The sequence below is a fragment of the Bos mutus genome, chromosome 13 (genome assembly GCF_027580195.1).
Source record: "Bos mutus isolate GX-2022 chromosome 13, NWIPB_WYAK_1.1, whole genome shotgun sequence".
In the NCBI taxonomy this organism is placed as follows: domain Eukaryota; kingdom Metazoa; phylum Chordata; class Mammalia; order Artiodactyla; family Bovidae; genus Bos; species Bos mutus.
The window spans coordinates 78,096,624-78,113,372 of NC_091629.1; the positions used below are offsets into that span (position 1 = coordinate 78,096,624).

The 16,749-nt window shown below is 44.0% G+C and overlaps 1 protein-coding gene across 1 annotated transcript in view; it reads right to left on the reverse strand.

The window, feature by feature from the left end:
• SLX4IP (SLX4 interacting protein) overlaps positions 1 to 16,749 on the reverse strand; it is a 216,969-nt gene that overhangs the window by 23,746 nt on the left and 176,474 nt on the right. The window contains 2 exon segments of the mRNA XM_070381976.1: positions 563 to 651; positions 8,376 to 8,453. Coding sequence (XP_070238077.1) covers positions 563 to 651; positions 8,376 to 8,453 — 167 coding nt within the window.

Here is a 16,749-nt window from a genome sequence, read left to right on the forward strand (position 1 = left end):
TGTGCTAAGCTTAAAAGACAAGGCTGTAAGCTATAACATTAGGAGTGAATTTTCAGAATCTACTTGTCTGCATAAAGAGCTCTGCTGAAACAGAAATAAGATTGACGGAGCTCAAAATTGAGCACAAGAAAAGAGAGGGAAAACAAATCCTATCAGCTAAGAAACAGCACATTGGGGAAAAGTACTGGTTTCCATGAAAATGTCAGTGATTCACCATGGAATAGAATTCAAAAGCCACTGACCCCAATGAAAGCTTCCAGTGGAAACATGTGGATTTTCCTCACTTCATTTAAAGAATGCTTTATATTTCATTTAAATACTATCAGAAGCATTTTCACGGTTTTTGTAGTATGTGCTTTCTCATTTTATGTTGCTATACTACTGATCACGCTAAATTCTCAAGAAGTCTTCAGGAAAAAAAGAGCATATCAATGAATCAATATTATCACGCAAAATAGGATATTTTTGGTTCCTTAAAACATGCATTGAGGGCTCAACAGTTCTATTTATTACAGTAACTTTTCATTCAAGCAGATTTGCTTATAGAGTTCTTAATACATACCAAATCTTCACTCTGACTTGCCGAAAGATCACGACTGAATGCAAGCTGACTTACACAGACCACAAACCTGTCGGGAAACACTTGCAGTTCTGTACAAAAGGAAAGAAATCACATCACTCGAGGTATCAAAAGACTTTGAACACAGAAATGCTTGGTCCAAGAATTCTGCCTTACACTGATAAGCATGTACGTATCAGACACGTGTCTTTTCCCCTCCCCTCCTTCCAGGGTTTGCCATCAACAGCACAGGACAAGCACAAAGCTCCAGGGGCAGAGGAGGAGGCTGCAGATGGATCCACCTGAGCCCCTGGACCATGGTATCCCTAGAAAGCCCCAGGCACCCAGGGCCATCACAGCTTTCCTCCTGGGTCAGTTTGCTGTTTTCTGTTCAGACTCACATTTGGGAGACAGGATCAACATTTACTGCTGAGTGTTCAGACATACACAGGAAGAGGGAGGAAATCTGAAAACACACCTTGTCAGTGTTCTTGCTAGTTTCCCTCTCCCCTCTTCAGTCACCTGGCTTTGGAGAGGTTCCCTAGGCTGCAGGGCAAATTCCCAGTCTGAACCAGGCTATGAAAATAGCAGTGTTGGAGATTAGGAATTAATGATCATTCTTAAGGAAACAGTTAAATGTGCAATAGAAGGACTTCCCTGGGGGGTCTAGTGGTTAAGAATCTGCCTGCCAGTGGAAGAGATGTGGGTTCAATGCCTGGTCCAGGAAGACTGCACATGTGGTGTGGCAGCTAAGCACGTGCACTACAACTATTGAGCCTGTGCTCTCGAGTCCATAAGCCTGAACTCCTGAAGCCTGCTCTGAGCCTGTGCTCTGCCACAAAAGAAGCCACTGCAGTGAGAAGCCTGGTACACCGCAACTAGAGAGTAGCTTCCCCTCGCCACAACTAGAGAAAGACTGCGCACAGCAAAGACCCAGCGCAGCCAGAAACTTAATAAATTTTAAAAGATGTGCAATAGGAAAGCCGGTCCAACTATACCACAGTCGCAACGACCTATGATTACAATTTCTTAAAGCAAAACCACTGACTTCCGGGTGGGGAAGGTGAAATGAATCACAGAACCAGACTCCTCAACATTCAATGAAAGGATGATTGAATAGTAAATGTGCCTGCTTCTCCGTCTGTCTGTCCATCTCTCTATTCATCCACGCAGCCCCCATGGACCTCTGGGGTGATGTCTGGAGTGACGTTTAGCCCATGTTAACAGTGAATATTCTGGGGTGGGGGATGGGGAGTGGGAGGGTCTTCTCTTCCCCCTTTTCTTACTTGGATCTTCCTGGTGGCTCAGACGGTACAGTGTCTGCCTGCAATGTGGGAGACCTGGGTTCGATTCCTGGGTCGGGAAGATCCCCTGGATAAGGAAATGGCAACCCACTCCAGCACTCTTGCCTGGAAAATCCCATGGACGGAGAAGCCTGATAGGCTACAGTCCATGGGGTCACAAAGAGTCAGACATGACTGAGCGACTTCACTTCACTTCACTGGCTGAACTGGAGAAGGAAATGGCAACCCACTCCAGTATTCTTGCCTGGGAAATCCCATGGACAGAGGAGACTGGAAGACTATAGTCCATGGGGTCGCAGAAGAGTCAGACATGACTCAGCGCCTAAACAACTGCCTCAGTGTTTGTATAATACACATGTATCGTATTTACAACGGAAAGAAAGCTAATTGTTTCTAAAAGGGAAAGCCTTCCTTTTAGATGTAACCAATTTTTATTATTCTGAGTCATGAAAGTGAAGCCTTTTACATACAATGCACACTGCCCACAAGAAATGTCAGTGGGAGGGCCCTGAGACAGAGACAGAGAACAGGCGTGAAAGTGTCAGTTACGCAGACACATGACTCCTGCACAGTCAGTGCCTCAACCACTTGGAGAGGCTAAATTACATCAAAATGATGTTCTGGGATCCACTCTCTCCTCACCTGCTGTCTCCTTGGGGGTCGCCTTCTCTCCTCCAACTCATTCTACTTGGGGCAAGTGGGTTAGCAGTTTCAACAACAGCTCCGCTTACCCTGCTCAGAACCCTGCCCTGGTGCTTCACAGCTCACCACAAGACGTGCAGCTGCTCAGTCTCTGCAACTGGGGCCTGACATGCTGTTCTGTTTCTCCCTTTTGGTCCTCAGGCAGAAACCCCCACTGCAGGGGGCTTGGGTGTGTTTAACCTCTGACCCCACATGGACGCTTTGGGCTTCCCTTGGGGCTCAGCTGGCAAAGAATCCGCCTGCAATGCTGGAGACCTGGATTCCATCCCTGGGTTGGGAAGATCCCCTGGAGAAGGGAAAGGTTACCCACTCCAGTATTCTGGCCTGGAGAATTCCATGGACTGTATAGTCCATTGGGTCGCAAAGAGTCGGACACGACTGAGTGACTTTCACTTTCACTACATGGATGCTTTATCTGGCTAGGTAACTATAGATGGGACACTGAAAAGGCAGAAAAACAAAGTTAACAAAGCAGTTAATATTTATTCACTAATGCTTAGAACATCTTATTGAGATAAGTGATAACCAGTCTGTTTCCGGCTTTCTGGAAAGGGAAATGAAGCCACAGAATTCATTATTTGTACTTCCTCTCCCAACATGACAATCTTGAAATACAGTAGCTCATCAGTGAATCAGAACCAGAATTCAAGAGACCTCCCTAAGCCCCCCAAAGCAGGGGCCCAGGTTCAATCCCTGGTCAGGAAACTAGCTCCCACATGCCACAACTAAGGCCCAGCACAGCTAAAAAAATAAATAAATAAAATAGTTTTTTAAAAAAAGAACTAGAATTCAAAATTGCCAGTTCTATCAAATGAGGAGCCCATACCTGAAGGGTGGCAACCAAGAGGAGTTACCCTATGTCTGAGGTCAGGGGCAGCGGCCGAGAGTACCAGACTGCGATGGCACAGGAACGGCCGAGAGGAGCTACCCTGCGTTCGAGCTCAGCGGGGGAGGCCGAGAGGAGATACCCAGTGTCCGAGGTCAGGGGGCGACGAGAGGAGATACTCCACGCTCCAAACCCGAGGCCAGGGGCAGCGGCCAGGAGGAGCAACCCCATGCCCGAGGCCAGGGGTGGTGGCCAGGAGGACCAACCACATGTCCAAGGAGCCGTGGCTGCGCGGGCGCAGGAGGTCCTAGAGGAGCTACCCCACGTTGAAGGTCAGGAAGGGTGGCAGTGAGGAGATACCCCTCGTCCAAGGTGAGGAGCAATGGCTGCGCTTTGCTGGAGCAGTCGTGAAGAGATACCCCACGCCCAAGGTAAGAGAAACCCAAGTAAGACAGTAGGTGTTGCAAGAGGGCATCAGAGGGAAAACACACTGAAACCATACTCACAGAAAACTAGTCAATCTAATCACACTAGGATCACAGCCTTGTCTAACTCAATGAAACTAAGCCATGCCCATAGGGCAACCCAAGGTGGGCAGGTCATGGTGGAGAGATTTGACGGAATGTGGTCCACTGGAGAAGGGAATGGCAAACCACTTCAGTATTCTTGCCTTGAGAACCCCATGAACAGTATGAAAAGGCAAAATGATAGGATACTGAAAGAGAAACTCCCCAGGTCAGTAGGTGCCCAATATGCTACTGAAGATCAGTGGAGAAATAACTCGAGAAAGAATGAAGGTATGGAGCCAAAGCAAAAACAATACCCAGCTGTGGATGTGACTGGTGATAGAAGCAAGGTCCGATGCTGTAAAGAGCAATATTGCATAGGAACCTGGAATGTCAGGTCCATGAATCAAGGCAAATTGGAAGTGGTCAAACAAGAGATGGCAAGAGTGAATGTCGACATTCTAGGAATCAGCGAACTGAAATGGACTGGAATGGGTGAATTTAACTTAGATGGCCATTATATCTACTACTGCGGGCAGGAATCCCTCAGAAGAAATGGAGTAGCCATCATGGTCAACAAAAGAGTCCGAAATGCAGTACTTGGATGCAATCTCAAAAACGACAGAATGATCTCTGTTCGTTTCCAAGGCAAACCATTCAATATCACAGTAATCCAAGTCTATGCCCCAACCAGTAACGCTGAAGAAGCTGAAGTTGAACAGTTCTATGAAGACCTACAAGACCTTTTAGAACTAACACCCAAAAAAGATGTCCTTTTCATTATAGGGGACTGGAATGCAAAAGTAGGAAGTCAAGAAACACCTGGAGTAACAGGCAAATTTGGCCTTGGAATACAGAAAGAAGCAGGGCAAAGACTGATAGAGTTTTGCCAAGAAAATGCACTGGTCATAACAAACACCCTCTTCCAACAACACAAGAGAAGACTCTATACATGGACATCACCAGAAGGTCAACACCAAAATCAGACTGATTATATTCTCTGCAGCCAAAGATGGAGAAGCTCTATACAGTCAGCAAAAACAAGACCAGGAGCTGACTGTGGCTCAGACCATGAACTCCTTATTGCCAAATTCAGACTTAAATTGAAGAAAGTAGGGAAAACCCCTAGACCATTCAGGTATGACCTAAATCAAATCCCTTATGATTATACAGTGGAAGTGAGAAATAGATTTAAGGGCCTAGATCTGATAGATACAGTGCCTGATGAACTATGGACTGAGGTTTGTGACATTGTACAGGAGACAGGGATCAAGACCATTCCCATGGAAAAGAAATGCAAAAAAGCAAAATGGCTGTCTGGGGAGGCCTTACAAATAGCTGTGAAAAGAAGAGAAGTGAAAAGCAAAGGAGAAAAGGAAAGATATAAACATCTGAATGCAGAGTTCCAAAGAATAGCAAGAAGAGATAAGAAAGCCTTCTTCAGCGATCAATGCAAAGAAATAGAGGAAAACAACAGAATGGGAAAGACTAGGGATCTCTTCAAGAAAATCAGAGATACCAAAGGAATATTTCATGCAAAGATGAGCTCGATAAAGGACAGAAATGGTATGAACCTAACAGAAACAGAAGATATTAAGAAGAGATGGCAAGAATACACAGAAGAACTGTACAAAAAAGATCTTCACGACCCAGATAATCACGATGGTGTGATCACTGACCTAGAGCCAGACATCCTGGAATGTGAAGTCAAGTGGGCCTTAGAAAGCATCACTACGAACAAAGCTAGTGGAGATGATGGAATTCCAGTTGAGCTATTCCAAATCCTGAAAGATGATGCTGTGAAAGTCCTGCACTCAATATGCCAGCAAATTTGGAAAACTCAGCAGTGGCCACAGGACTGGCAAAGGTCAGTTTGCATTCCAATCCCAAAGAAAGGCAATGCCAAAGAATGCTCAAACTACTGCACAATTGCACTCATCTCACATGCTAGTAAAGTAATGATCAAAATTCTCCAAGCCAGGCTTCAGCAATATGTGAACCGTGAACTTCCTGATGTTCAAGCTGGTTTTAGAAAAGGCAGAGGAACCAGAGATCAAATTGCCAACATCCGCTGGATCATGGAAAAAGCAAGAGAGTTCCACAAAAACATCTATTTCTGCTTTATTGACTATGCCAAAGCCTTTGACTATGTGGATCACAATAAACTGTGGAAAATTCTGAAAGAGATGGGAATACCAGACCACCTGATCTGCCTCTTGAGAAATTTGTATGCAGGTCAGGAAGGAACAGTTAGAACTGGACATGGAACAACAGACTGGTTCCAAATAGGAAAAGGAGTTCGTCAAGGCTGTATATTGTCACCCTGCTTATTTAACTTATATGCAGAGTACATCATGAGAAACGCTGGACTGGAAGAAACACAAGCTGGAATCAAGATTGCCGGGAGAAATATCAGTAACCTCAGATATGCAGATGACATATGGCAGAAAGCGAAGAGGAACTCAAGAGCCTCTTGATGAAAGTGAAAGTGGAGAGTGAAAAAGTTGGCTTAAAGCTCAACATTCAGAAAACGAAGATCATGTCATCCAGTCCCATCACTTCAGGGGAAATAGATGGAGGAACAGTGGAAACAGTGGCAGACTTTATTTTTCTGGGCTTCAAAATCACTACATATGGTGATTGCAGCCATGAAATTAAAAGATGCTTACTCCTTGGAAGGAAAGTTATGACCAACCTAGATAGCATATTCAAAAGCAGAGACATTACTTTGCCAACAAAGGTTCGTCTAGTCAAGGCTATGGTTTTTCCTGTGGTCATGTATGGATGTGAGAGTTGGACTGTGAAGAAGGCTGAGTGCAGAAGAATTGATGCTTCTGAACTGTGGTGTTGGAGAAGACTCTTGAGAGTCCCTTGGACTGCAAGGAGATCCAACCAGTCCATTCTGAAGGAGATCAGCCCTGGGATTTCTTTGGAAGGAATGACGCTAAAGCTGAAACTCCAGTACTTTGGCCACCTCATGCGAAGAGTTGACTGATTGGAAAAGACTGATGCTGGGAGGGACTGGGGGCAGGAGGAGAAGGGGACGACAGAGGATGAGATGGCTAGATGGCATCACTGACTCGATGGACGTGAGTCTGAGTGAACTCCAGGAGTTGGTGATGGACAGGGAGGCCTGGCGTGCTATGATTCATGGGGTTGCAAAGAGTCGGATACGACTGAGCGACTGATCTGATCTGATCTGATCTGATCAAATGATTCCTCTGAAAAATAAGAATGCTAGAACAGCAGATTTTAAGCAATTTGGTGCCAGGTATTTATCAACAGAAAGCCCTTCACTCTGCTTAGGTTGTAACTGAGATTTTCATGAACATTTAAATAAAAATTTAGGCAATGGCAGTCCCTACCATGAAGGGTAGCTAGGCTGTATTTTAACAGATACAAAGTTAACTGATTTATTTGACTAAGAGGATTGAACAGAGTGGAAGGCCCCACCGTGAGAGTAATACAGTCAAGTGACACTTAAAGTTAAGAAAGTGCAGATAATTGCAAAGATCCCAAGACCAAACCTTTACACAGTTCATTTTTTGTTGTTGCTTTGTTTAGAATACTGTGTTTTACTTGGAAGTACTGCTGCTGCTGCTATGTCACTTTAGTCGTGTCCGACTTTGTGCGACCCCATAGACGGCAGCCCACCAGGCTCTCCTGTCCCTGAGATTCTTCAGGCAAGAATACTGGAGTGGGTTGCCATTTCCTTCTCCAATGCATGAAGGTGAAAAGTGAAAGTGAAGTCACTCAGTCGTGTCCGACTCTTCGAGACCCCATGGACTGAAGCCTACGAGGCTTCTCCGTCCATGGGATTTTCTAGGCAAGAGTACTGGAGTGGGGTGCCAGAAGTACTACTGCTTTTATTTTTTCCTAAGTTTTTATTGGAGTATAGTTGCCGCATAGTTCATTTTTAATGTCCCTGTTTCATATCTTATTTACTAAAATCAGCAAAGGAAGCTGAGTTAAATTTTCTTTCCAAAGCTCAGATGGACTTGGAGAGCAGTTGTTAGCATCTGACTCTGTTGTTGTTGGCTGGACACATTTGACCTCATCTCCTCAGTGGACATCTTGACTCGGGGAGTCGTGGGGGCAGGGGGCCCCATCACACACCTACGGAGAGGCCCTGGCAGCTCAGGGCCGGGAATGCACTTTTTCACACACACGCTCGCTCTGTACTCCAAGGCCTCAGTGTTCACAGACAGCGGTCTAACTGCCTGAAGTGACTCTGGATGCTCAAGTGCCGAGAGGCAGCAGGAAAGGAAGGCGGAGCATGGCCCCGCTCACTGGACTGAGGCAGGCAGTGAACAGAGCAAGATGGAAAAAAATAATCTCAAGCGTTTGCGAACACTCTTAATTAGTACTTCAGTTTCATGAAGGCTATGTGGCCACTAGGAATCGTCATTCCTTAATTTTCATTCCTTCTCTAAGGACATACTCACTGTGCAGAATGACCCAAGAAATCGGCTTCCTACCTGTCCTTGGTGAGCCCCTCAGGCAGCGGAGACGTATTCCTCTTTTTAGGAAGTAGGCTGTGATGTTAAAGCCGTAACCTGAAAAGTGAGTATCATACATCACTCATGTGTGGGATCGAATTTTAAAAATGATACAAATGAACTTACTTATGAACAGAAACAGATTCACAGATTTTGAAAACAAACCTATGGTTACCAAAGGGGAAATGTGAAGGGGGATCCATTAGAAGCTTGGGATTAACATACACACTACTATATATAAAAAGATAAGCAACAAGGACCTACTGTATAGCACAGAGAACTACGTTCAATATCCTCTAATAAACCATAATGGAAAAGAATATGAAAAAGAATGTATATATATACGTATAATTGAATGCCTCTGCTGTACACCTGAAACCAACACAACAGTGTAAATCAACTATACTGCAATAAAGTAAAATGAAAACGCCTGTAAAGTGAAAGAGGCCAGCATCAGACTAAACGCTTGTCTGAGAAGGAACCCCACAGGCCCGGCCCAGCGCCTGCCGCCCAGTGAGCACTCAGTGATTGCCTAGGGAGTCAGAGTAGGAGGATCTGTAGAGGCCTCTTCCAGAGGAAGAGGTGCACATACCTGAGTAACTCCTAGGAGGCCTGGCCACGGCACCTGGAACAGCCTCCAATCACTGAAACGGCTCAGTTACTCTATCTGGAAAATCACTGAAACGGCTCAGTTACTCTATCTGGAAAATGGCCTAACTGAGGAGGTCGGACCAAACAGGCCTAACAATCAGGCCCTCAGGTAGGATGCTTAATTCAGGCTGAGCGGTTGTACCATTGGCCACTTTCTGATGCTCACGCTTATCAGCTCACATAACGAAGAGTTTAAAGTATTTGAAGAGGAGTGTGTTTTGCCTATAATTTATTCTAATTCAAATAAAGTCTTTATATAGGATGTGATGAAACGAAATATGACATAAGTCCCCCTCCCTCCCCCCAAAAAAGAGGCAGAAAAAACTCTCCAACCACCAGAATAGCCAAACTGGAAAAGGCCATGAACACCAACTGTTGGCAAGAATGTGGGCTAACAGGAATTCTCATGCACTGACAGCTGCTTTCAGAATCTAAAGCTGAACTCAAGCATAAACACAGGGTGCATGAATAGCACTTTTCACAGAAGTCCCAAACCGGAACTGATGCAAATATCCATCAAAAGTAGAATTTTTCATTGAAAACAAAGTGGGGTGTGGGGGAGGTAACAGTCACACAGTGCAAATCCTACTCTGCCCCTAAAAGTAAATGAACTTCAGCTAGAGGCCATATCAGGACTAAATCTCACAAGCATAAAGTTAAGCTAAAGAAACCTGGTCTGAAGGAGTGCACTCCACCATCTGTAACGATGGAGACATCACCATTCCTCTTACCATCATCAAATTCTGCAGCAACAAAACTTCCGTAGTCACAGGAAGTACCAACATAGTTCCCTCCTCTCTCCATCCCTCCCTTCTTTCCTCCCTTCCAGCTCTGCTCCAAGTATAAAGCACTCTGTCAACGAGCCTCCAGAAATGATCAAGTAAAAATGTCTGGTAAACACAGTTGGGTACCCGGTGGAAGAATCAGAAGTGAAAGGCCCACCGAAGAAGGGTGAGGGTTCCCAGGTCCTCAAACAACTTCAGCAAATCGCTTATCCTCAGAGTCAGGGTTTTAGTCATAAAACTGGAAGGTCCAGGAGTTAAAAGAGGTGGTCTCCAGGTCCACTGGACTCTCCAAAGACCAATATGATCCTTGTTTTGGAATAATTTATATATAAAAAATACAATTAAAGAAGTTTCCAGTTCTACACTCAAGTATCCTTCTGTTATCCTCGCAGAAAGATCCAGAACATCAGTGACCACAGACCTGATGTTCTGTCTACACAATTGCTTTAGCCGTGGGGATTTCGCAACAACAGTGACATCTATGACAGGATAATCTCCAGGTTTACAGAGATGAAATATGTTTTTTCCTAACACACTTGAAGTGGATTGCATTTTGGTCATGTGGCTTTCTTCTGCTTAAAATGTCAAATGAAATATGCACACCACTGGCATTATTCTGAGTGCTTTAAAACAAATACTTCGGACCTTAGGTCACCGCGAGAGTGGAAGTGACATCCACATCTGTTTATTTGTCTTGCAGCTGGGGGAGGGGGATGGTAGTCAGGGACATAGAAACACACAAAGAGAAGTGATTTTCAAAGTAATGGTTTATTATGTGAATTTTGCAAAGGACTGAACAACAACAAGAATACGTTATCAAAGTCACTCTGCCTTTGCTGCGGATCACACTTTAACGCTTATAGTTCCACGTGATTAGGGGTCAGAGAACATGCTCCAATTCTCAAAACTCTTTTCGATGTACAAAATCTCCAGGAATAAAGTGTTATTGGTAGGAAGGGGCTAAATCTGAAGTTGACTAGGAAAGTTCCAGTATGAGTTCAGGAAGCCTGGTATCTGGAGATACCACTTGAGTGATAACTAAATCCTGCTTGGTCAGCTGTCTCAATACACCGCCTCCCCCTCTAGGAAAATAAAGCAGCATAAGTCAAACTCTGACTGTTTTACTACTGACATTATTAGGAGAGTGGAGTTTACTGAAATCTTTCCTCCTCTGTCCCACTCCCCTCACTGTCCCCAGGACAGGATTATCTTGAAGGGAATCCTTCCTAACCAGGTGTCTTCTTATGGTTTTAGTGGAAAACCCTGCTGAACACACCTATAAGAGAAATGGTAAGTTTACCATGTAAAAGAGATTTGCACTTGCTTAGTCCAAATTATACTGGCTGTGGGAAACCTTACTGTTTAAAGAGAAAGCAGAAGAGAGAGAAAACACAAAAAGTGTTTGTGTCTGTTCTTACAGCAACCTAACTCTGATACGTAAGAAACTCACAGCTGTTGAAATACACTGAATTGACATACTTAGGGAGCTGTATTTCATTTGTCCACAGATAACAGGCAGTGATAAAGACTGCATTATCTTTGCTCTTTAATGACATTGATTTCACTGAGTTGAGCAGGCCTCTGAGACTGTGTACTAATCCGGGGCTCAAGCAAAGCTCCACTATGCTTGAAAGCTAAATGGCAGCTTGGCAAAGAATCCAGGGGACCCTCTGCTTCCCCCTTCTTGGGCACCAGCTACAGGCTTGCAATATTGATGCTCTGAAAGCCCAGAACTGGGGTCAGGGCTGGGAGGAAGAAGCAAAATGGAAATCATAAAGTGATTTCATCTTTACCTTTTCATAAATCATAAACCTTTTCATCTGAAAATTACATGGCAATGGTATTCCAAAATCTAGAGGCACTTGTAAATCACAATTAAGGATGCCTATTTTCTTGAGAGCTACTGTGGTCCTCCATAGCCTGAAAAATCTATCTTTAGCCACAAATAGAGACTAGGATTAGAGAGAGAACTGCTTTATCATGGAAGCATCTTACCACCAGTAGTCTTCAGGTAGGTCTATTTCAAAAAATAATTGGGTTCCCATGGTAGCTCAGACAGTAAAGAATCTGCCTGCAATTCAGGAGACCCAGGTTCAGTCCCTGGGCTGGGAAGATACCCTGGAGAAGGGAACGGCAATCCAATTTAGCATTCTTGTCTGGAGAACTCCAAGGACAGAGAAGCCTGGCGGGCCTCAGTCTACGGGGTCACAAAGAGCCAGACACGACTGACAGACTGACAGACACACACTGCACTGCTTGATGTACGAGGCGTCCAGTCCCAGCCAGAGGCCAGCGTCTCCCCAGCAGCCCCCAAAGTCTATCCCTGTGCCTCCCAAGCGCCATGCTTTATAAGGAGCTACCGTACTGCTCACCACCTCCCAACAGACAACCTCCCAATGCCCCAGTGACGTTCTAGATGCTGACCTGTTGCCACATGCACTTCCTTCTACTCTTCTCCAAAGAACATCAAGAACCCGAGAAAAAAAGGAGATGGGGTCATTTTGTGAGATAAAGAAAGGGTGGTCTCTGCTTTAAGGACAGAGTTCTGCTACTATTTCATTTCGCATTCTGTCTAAAATAAACTGCTCCAACTGGCTTTATTAGAAATTTAGAGACTTTATGAAATAGAAAGGAAAAACAAAAAAACAAAAAAATCAAATGTGAGTTGAACAAGTTCCACCCTGACTTAGGGAGGCAGCAGATTAGTCTTAAGTAGTACTGTGCTCCAATGAGTAATAGTACTTTTGAAGGAAGTGGTCGTTTATTTGGGTCGTTATATTGATATTTCACAATCCCAAGATGCTAAGAGCAAATCTACAACATGGAGTTTTTACTGTAAAGCCATCCAGCTTCGCTTGTTTTCCAGGGATTCCTAGCCAATGTGACCTGAGCTTCCGCAAGACTGCCAAGGGGAAGCTGCGGTCCAGCTTGTGGTGGGAAGCCCTCTCCCACTGTGATTAGGAAAGCAATTCACAGGAGCCTGGGAAACCGCCTTGGGGTCACCTGCTGAGCCCCTGGATGGCTAGCCTGGGGCCTGGGCAGGAAAGTACCACTCACAGTACGCGCCACCCACCACTCAGAATCCCCTCCAGCAAAGCCTTCTCTCAAACCACAGGAAGCCCTCAGCAAGACTTACTGTGGCTCACAGCACTCCTCTCCCTGAGACAACTGCTTCGTTTGTATCATTACTCACAAGCATGAAAAATTTCAAACACCCAGAAAAGTGGAAAAACAGTGCCATGAACACCCAAAGCCCACCATCTAGACTCAATAATGGTTAATATTGTATCATATTTCACATACACACTTGCTATATACCATTTCAGAATAGATATCCTTACAGATAACTCCACAATATGTAATACAGACTCCTAGACAATGACATTCTCCTACATCACAAAATCCCATAATCGTAACTGACATGACATTATTGCTTAAATGGTCCACATTGAAATTCTTAAACTGTCCCCCAAATTACTGATACTCCTGAATTAGAATCCAACCAAAGGTCACACACTGCATCTGGTTTTGTCTCTTTCACCTAGAATAATCTCTCTCTTTCCCTTTTATCCACTCTTTTAGAATGCCAGCCACTTATTAATGTTGATGGCTTCTTTAGCTGTTGCAGGAAATTTTAAGTTTAAACTAAAGCTGTGATCACAATTTGAAGTCTAGAACAGAGATGATTTGAAGATTTAGTCCTAAAGTTGATTTCAAAGAAACAAAACCTTAAATTTATAAATACTTCAACTTTCAGCTAAGGTAAGCTTACTTAAGCAGGTGGGAGAGTGGTCTCATATTGGTCTACTTTTGCTGGAAGAAAGGGCACTTGATGGCAACCAGATGCCTCCTGGCTGAACTAGCAGCAGCTCCCTCCTGTGAGCCGGTTCAGACTTGTGACTGTTTCCAGGCTGAGGTCGTGAGTCAGGGCTCACTCACCAGATGAAGACTTGAGTAAGATTTAATAAGACAGCATGAAGAAAGGGGCTGATACCTATCAAGTACGGACACTGTCTTGGTGCTGGATTACTCCAGAACACAGAACATACTTAAAAGATGGAGACTGCATCTATTTTAAAGCTATTTCATTCAGGAGAGATGATGTCATAAGTCATGACTTTGGGAACTGTGCCTATTTGGAAAGTGATACCTGTCCTTATCAGACGGTCAAGGCTAGAAAAGTCATGAGTTTGATACCATCTGTTAGAACTTAAAGGACAAACCAAGTATGACACGTGGCCTTGGGAAAAGACTTTATGGAGCCCTCTGAAACATTCTGTGGGTCTCAGTCTGACCTTCATCACTGCTGATGTGGGTGTGGATGCAGAAAGAAATTGTTCTGTGGGAACCAAAAACAAGAGTCCTTCATAAGTTTAAGAATACACACAGGAGCCTAGTCTAAGACCACAACTGGGAAACAATTTGGGTGGGTAAATGGAATATTTGGTCCTGGGTTAAAAATTTCACTTATTACCCAAGACATTTAGAGACTCCAAAACATTTCCCTTGAGATAACATTTCATGTCTTTAAATAAGGACAGTACTGGACTCTGAGTCACAATAAAGCTATGTCTATTTGATGCCAAAACAAATGGGCAAACTGGTTAGACCCATTAAAAAGAAAAAAAAAAAAAAAAAAAAAACCTGTGAGCAAAATAATTACTTGTGGCCAAATACTGTACCCAAAGATGGAGAAGCTCTATACATTCAGCAAAAACAAGACTGGGAGCTGACTGTGGCTCAGATCATGAACTCCTTATTGCCAAATTCAGACTTAAATTGAAGAAAGTAGGGAAAACCCCTAGACCATTCAGGTATGACCTAAATCAAATCCCTTATGATTATATAGTGGAAGAGAGAAATAGATTTAAGGGATAGATCTGATAGACAGAGTGCCTGATGAACTATGGATGGAGGTTTGTGACATTGTACAGGAGACAGGGATTAAGACCATCTCCATGGAAAAGAAATGCAAAAAAGCAAAATGGCTGTCTGGGGAGGCCTTACAAATAGCTGTGAAAAGAAGAGAAGCAAAAAGCAAAGGAGAAAAGGAAAGATATAAGCATCTGAATGCAGAGTTCCAAAGAATAGCAAGAAGAGATAAGAAAGCCTTCCTCAGTGATCAATGCAAAGAAATAGAGGAAAACAACAGAATGGGAAAGACTAGAGATCTCTTCAAGAAAATTAGAGATACCAAGGGAACATTTCATGCAAAGATGGGCTCGATAAAGGACAGAAATGGCATGGACCTAACAGAAGCAGAAGATATTCAGAAGAGGTGGCAAGAATACACAGAAGAACTGTACAAAAAAGATCTTCACGACCCAGATAATCACAATGGTGTGATCACTCACCTAGAGCCAGACATCCTACAATGTGAACTCAAGTGGGCTTTAGAAAGCATCACTACGAACAAAGCTAGTGGAGGTGATGGAATTCCAGTTGAGCTATTTCAAATCCTGAAAGATGATGCTGTGAAAGTGTTGCACTCAATATGCCAGCAAATTTGGAAAACTCAGCACTGGCCACAGGACTGGAAAAGGTCAGTTTTCATCCCAATCCCAAAGAAAGGCAATGCCAAAGAAAGCTCAAACTACTGTACAATTGCACTCCTCTCACACGCTAGTAAAGTGATACACAAAATTCTCCAAGCCAGGCCTCAGCAATATGTGAACCGTGAACTTCTCTGGTTTGAAAAAAGGCAGAGGAACCAGAGATCAAATTGCCAACATCTGCTGGATCATGGAAAAAGCAAGAGAGTTCCACAAAAACATCTATTTCTGCTTTATTGACTATGCCAAAGCCTTTGACTGTGTGGATCACAATAAACTGTAGAAATTCTGAAAGAGATGGGAATACCAGACCACTTGATCTGCCTCTTGAGAAACCTATATGCAGGTCAGGAAGCAACAGTTAGAACTGGACATGGAACAACAGACTGGTTCCAAATAGGAAAAGGAGTACGTCAAGGCTGTATATTGTCACCCTGCTTATTTAACTTATATGCAGAATACCTCATGAGAAACGCTGGGCTGGAAGAAGCACAAGCTGGACTCAAGATTGCCGGGAGAAATATCAATAACCTCAGATACGCAGATGACACCACCCTTATGGCAGAAAGTGAAGAGGAACTCAAAAGCCTCTTGATGAAAGTGAAAGTGGAGAGTGAAAAAGTTGGCTTAAAGCTCAACATTCAGAAAATGAAGGTCACGGCATCTGGCCCCATCACTTCATGGCAAATAGATGGGGAAACAGTGGAAACAGGGTCAGACTTTATTTTAGGGGGCTCCAAAATCACTGCAGATGGTGAATGCAGCCATGAAATTAAAAGACACTTACTCTTTGGAAGGAAAGTTATGACCAACCTACACAGCATATTCAAAAGCAGAGACATTACTTTGCCAACAAAGGTCCGTCTAGTCAAGGCTATGGTTTTTCCAGTAGTCATGTATGGATGTTAGAGTTGGACTGTGAAGAAAGGTGAGCACCGAAGAATTGATGCTTTTGAACTGTGGTGTTGGAGAAGACTCTTGAGAGTCCCTTGGACTGCAAGGAGATCCAACCAGTCCATTCTAAAGGAGATCAGTCCTGGGTGTTCTTTGGAAGGACTGATGTTGAAGCTGAAACTCCAATACTTTGGGCACCACATAGAAGAGTTGACTCATTGGAAAAGACTCTGATGCTGGGAAGGATTGGGGGCAGGAGGAGAAGGGGGCAACAGAGGATGAGATGGCTGGATGGCATCACTGACTCGATGGACGTGAGTCTGAGTGAAGTCCAGGAGTTGGTGATGGACAGGGAGGCCTGGTGTGCTGCGATTCATGGGGTCACAAAGAGTCGGACACGACTGAGCGACTGAACTGAACTGAAATTTAGTCAGGAAAAAAACAAAACAAATTTTCTACCTGTAGCCTCAG